Source organism: Syzygium oleosum, unplaced genomic scaffold (assembly GCF_021117445.2).
Source record: "Syzygium oleosum isolate NSW1041296 unplaced genomic scaffold, Sole_v2.1 Sole_v2.04, whole genome shotgun sequence".
NCBI classification, from domain to species: Eukaryota; Viridiplantae; Streptophyta; class Magnoliopsida; order Myrtales; family Myrtaceae; genus Syzygium; species Syzygium oleosum.
The window spans coordinates 3696441-3700742 of NW_026607488.1; the positions used below are offsets into that span (position 1 = coordinate 3696441).

General features: G+C 42.0%; 1 protein-coding gene across 1 annotated transcript; it reads right to left on the reverse strand.

Moving 5' to 3' along the window:
* Window positions 1-2681: 2681 nt before the first annotated feature.
* Window positions 2682-3960, reverse strand: LOC115674418 (cytosolic sulfotransferase 5-like). The gene has a single exon (XM_030596811.2). The coding sequence runs from the start codon at window positions 3895-3897 to the stop codon at window positions 2893-2895; it is 1005 nt and encodes a 334-aa protein (XP_030452671.1). The 5' UTR covers window positions 3898-3960; the 3' UTR covers window positions 2682-2892.
* Window positions 3961-4302: the final 342 nt, after the last annotated feature.

Here is a 4302-nt window from a genome sequence, read left to right on the forward strand (position 1 = left end):
AGATTCCGTAGCTTTCACAGTTTAATTGTTTTTCATTTTTTTCAAATTATTTAGAAACTTGAATTACCGTTTTCTCCATCTTCTCCAAGATTAGCGCAGTATCAATTAGAAACTAGATGAACTCAGTGACATATCCATATATCTTTACAAGCTTAAGCTATTGCTTGAAGCACTAGTTTTCACCACTGAAGTCATGTGCTTGCATCCAGCCCGCTTCAGCACTTGCGATAGATTAAATGAGATGAATAAATCAATTCATATGTAAATAAGAGTTTCTGTATGAGCTGGAAATACCATGGAGCTGTCACTCTGCTCAAGAGTAGTTGAAGCATCACGGACTTGCAGGTGGAAGATGGGACAAGGCTGATTTGTCAGCTCGCATATAGTGAATACAAATTCAAGTAAAGTATGAGGAGTGCGAAGAAGCAACTAAAGTAACTCGGACTAGGATGTACTAGATTGAGCGGGGAAAAGTTCGGTTCAAATGTTAGACCGAACCGAGATGGCCTGATCAAGTCGAAACTATCTATTTGGTTTAGAAATCAAATCCCATTTGGATCAACTTTCGTCAATTCTGACATTGTTTACGTTAGGCTTCTAGAAAACAATGTGGGAGAGATCCTTTTTGTGGAATCTCATATTAGAGCACCAATAATGCGCCGAAAGGTTTAAATACTCATATTGTTTAAAAAGAAAAAAAACTCTCACACGTCGAATAAGCAACAAAGTGATCTCATTAATTTGGAAGAGGAGCACATAGAATTAACAGTTTTAGAATAGACATCAATAATAGATACGAACTTGAGGACCTCACAACTCAATACTTAACAGAATCCATACGGTAGCTTCAGTTTATACTAATCATTCAGACCGCGGCAATCGAGAGTGTTGACCTGCATTGACTTCCTGTCAAGACAAAGAAATGGTAGTAGCAGCTGAAAAGTGAAGCATCGAGGCAGCCTCTAAAACGAAAAACCAAAGGAGAAACAGCAGGCGCAAGAAGGAAGGCTACTAATTAACAGTTTAAAACTGGTATCAAGAGATTGTTCAAGTAAATCTATACTGCAAGAAACTTGGCCGAACTATTTACAAGAGCTGGGAATTTGAAAAGAAAGGCTGTTAAGAGAAACATACTTAAATAAAAAAGGCGCATCCACTATAAAAAATATTCATAAAGCTGCCTGAACAGAGTCGTGGATGTTGCAAATTCGTAGACCTGAGGCAAAAGGGCGAATTCATCATAAAGACCGACTACTTGTAAAGTCTACCAGATGTGAGACATGCCTGACATAGAAACATCAAGGGCGTCCAAAAGAAGGGTGAACACAATTCCAATACCAGTATCTAACCCAGGTGTATTATTGCTCGTGTTGAGGCCCGTGGGAAACTCAACAACTTTTGCGAAAACTCTAGGAGCGTATCCAATGTACAATAATCTTTCGGACAACCAATGTCACTGGAAAACATGTACTTGCGATAAGTTTGCTGCCGAGTCTTCTTGGTAGAAATTTCCATTTTCTCCAGGACCAGTGCATTCTTAAGTAGAAATTCAATGAGCTCAATGACATTAGCCTACAATACACAACCATATATCTTAACATGCTTAAGCTGGTGCTCGAGGCAGGGAAGTGTTCCGTCCACTGAACTCCAATAACTAAAGCCATTGAACTCAAATGCAAGCTTCCACCCTGCTTTGGCATGCTAATTAAAGCAACTTTTCAATCTCCGTTACTTCCAAATTCGAATATGGAAATACAATTTTAAAGTTCAAGCATTCATACCTTGGATTGATAGTCATCTCTTCCAGGATAAACATAAATAGCAAGTGTCTCAAGAAAATGAGAGTCCCTTAACAAGCTACAAATGCCGGGGAAGTACTGCCTTTCCGGATACAGTTGAAGTATCACATGTTTCCAGGCGAAAGATGGGCATGGCTGATTTGTCAGCTCCCACGTAGTTAATACCTAATTTAAAAGGAGTTACTTGGACCGACTTTAAATGAAAATTAGTACAGGACATACATTGTGGATGCTCGAGGGCATGTGCATGTATGGATTGACTGAAATGAATTAGTATGATATCATTCAGAGTCTTGTGAGAAATTTCATCGGATAATGGAGAAAATTAGAAAGACAAATCACAAGAGCATGGACATGCACATTTAAAATGGTAATAGATGTCACATTAAAATTGAAAACAATATTGTGCACAAAATACCACGAGGCAGACGGGGACACAAGGAAGACAGGCACCTAATAAGCTGTAGTTTTCGGTTGCACGAGTGGATTATGGATAATAGTTTACATTTGCTCGAAGTTCATAGGCTAGCAGATGCAAGGAAGGCCGCTTAAAAGTTTAGGTGTGCATAAATAAAAGAACCCAGCCTAAGTAAATAATATATTCTTTTACTCTTCATCCTGGACATTACTTCATGACCCGAACCATAAAAAAAGTAACAGAACACAGAAGCCAAACCAGGGAAACGGCACAGCCACTGGCCATTTCGAATGAGACCCATTCCTCAGACGAAGTATTCTGAGGCAGTGCAACCGAAGGAAGAGGAGGAGGAAGGTATGAACTCGAATGTTTATTAAACTACAACACATATAGAAGAACATATGCCCTGAAGCTTCACTTAGCAAAAAGAAAAAAAGGAACTGAAAAGAACAACAGAAGATAAATCCATAAGCTCCCAGCAAGAAGGAAGGCAGCTTTTTATTAGCCAACTACGTGTTGGCCAAATCAATGAAGACTAAAATCAAAACCATGAAGCATCTCTCTATGGAGACGAAGCCACGATTGACAATGCCACTGAAGACTTTTCATCCCATAGCATGAGATATACAAAGCTTCATCAATGGCCTGCAGATACTTTTTCTACTTAACCGAACTTCAAAGCTTCAAACCAGAACCATGCAACTTCTCTTCCATGACACTGTCCAGTCTCTCCCCCATCTCAGCACTCATGTAATTCACCCAATCTCCAACCTCGCCTCTCCTGAAGAACCACTTCTTGTCTGCTCCACTCGGCAACTTCCCGCACCTATTCACCTCCAATGCGCTCAAATTGTCAAAGCTACACATCCTCACTATTCCCTCCACCGTCCCATCTCTCAGTTCCTCTTCACTGAATGGACACCCCAGGAAATCGGCCAACCTCCTCACATGAGCATGCGGATCCTCTTTCATCTCCTCGTACATCATGAACAACACCTTCTCGGGCTTCTCCAAGCTCGCCTTGTGGTAACCCATCACGTGGTCCCAGTAAGGCCCGTAAGCGCTCAGCCCTTGACAAAACTTGTCGTGGCACTCCTGGATCTGCATCTGGCCCTTCTCTTCAGGCTTCAGCTTGTTGGTGAAGTGCCACAATGAGACGAAGGTGTCCTTGGCGTTCCTACACAGGTAAACCAGCTTGCAGTTGGAGTCCCTCACCGACTGTGGAAGCGAGGAATGAGGCATGTGGGTGGCGAGGAGCCTCGGGGACGCTAAAGCAGCGAGATTGGGATTTTCTTGCTCGAGATAGAGCTTGAGCTCCAAGTACGGCACGAGGTCGTGGGAGTTTTGGGTTAGGAGAGGGTGGCGTCGTTGTAAGTCGGAGTCGGAGTACTTGGCACGGTTCAAAAGAGCGAAGAGGATGGCCTTTAGCCAGGTGGTGCCGCATTTCGGGCTGGTGACGAGGATGATGTCAGAGGGGTGAGCTTGGAAGTGGTTTTGGCAAGCGAGGACGCCATTCAGGAGCCTAGAGGGGAACCAGAAGCCCTGGTACAAGCGGAGAGGGGTGGCGATCCAGTCTTTTTCTGAAGGGAGAGAGGAGATTAAGTCCTTGAATGCTGGCGGCATGTCCTCGTCCCGCAAGTACCATAAATGGGTCGGAGTAGGAGGTTGAGAGGCTTGCATGGTGGTGGTGGAGGAGGAGGAGGTGGAGAATTGGAGTGGAGAGTTAGTTGATGTTTAGTGGGACAACGATCTTGAATAGAGGCTTTTTGCGTGAGAAAGATCGTTGCTGGGATAAGGTATGAAACTTATAACAAAAGCTTAGGGTGTATTTGTTTGGAGAAAAATTTCATGATAACGAAAAATACTTTTCGAGAAATCATTATTTAAGAAAATGATTATTTTTTTTTATTTGGTGATATGTGACCGAAATTTTTTTCTAGTGTTTGGATCTCATTTAGAAAATAATTTCAATCTCATGACTTTATGTGACGCAAGAAAAAAATCAAATTTTTAAATAATTTTTACTCTTTTCTTTCTTTTTCCTTCCCTTTTTCCTTCTTCCTTCTTCACTAATCGTCAAGCCGT

Excerpts from the sequence above, each read along its gene's own strand:
- LOC115674418 (XM_030596811.2), bottom strand. The coding sequence starts at position 3,897 with ATGCAAGCCTCTCAACCTCCTACTCCGACCCATTTATGGTACTTGCGG.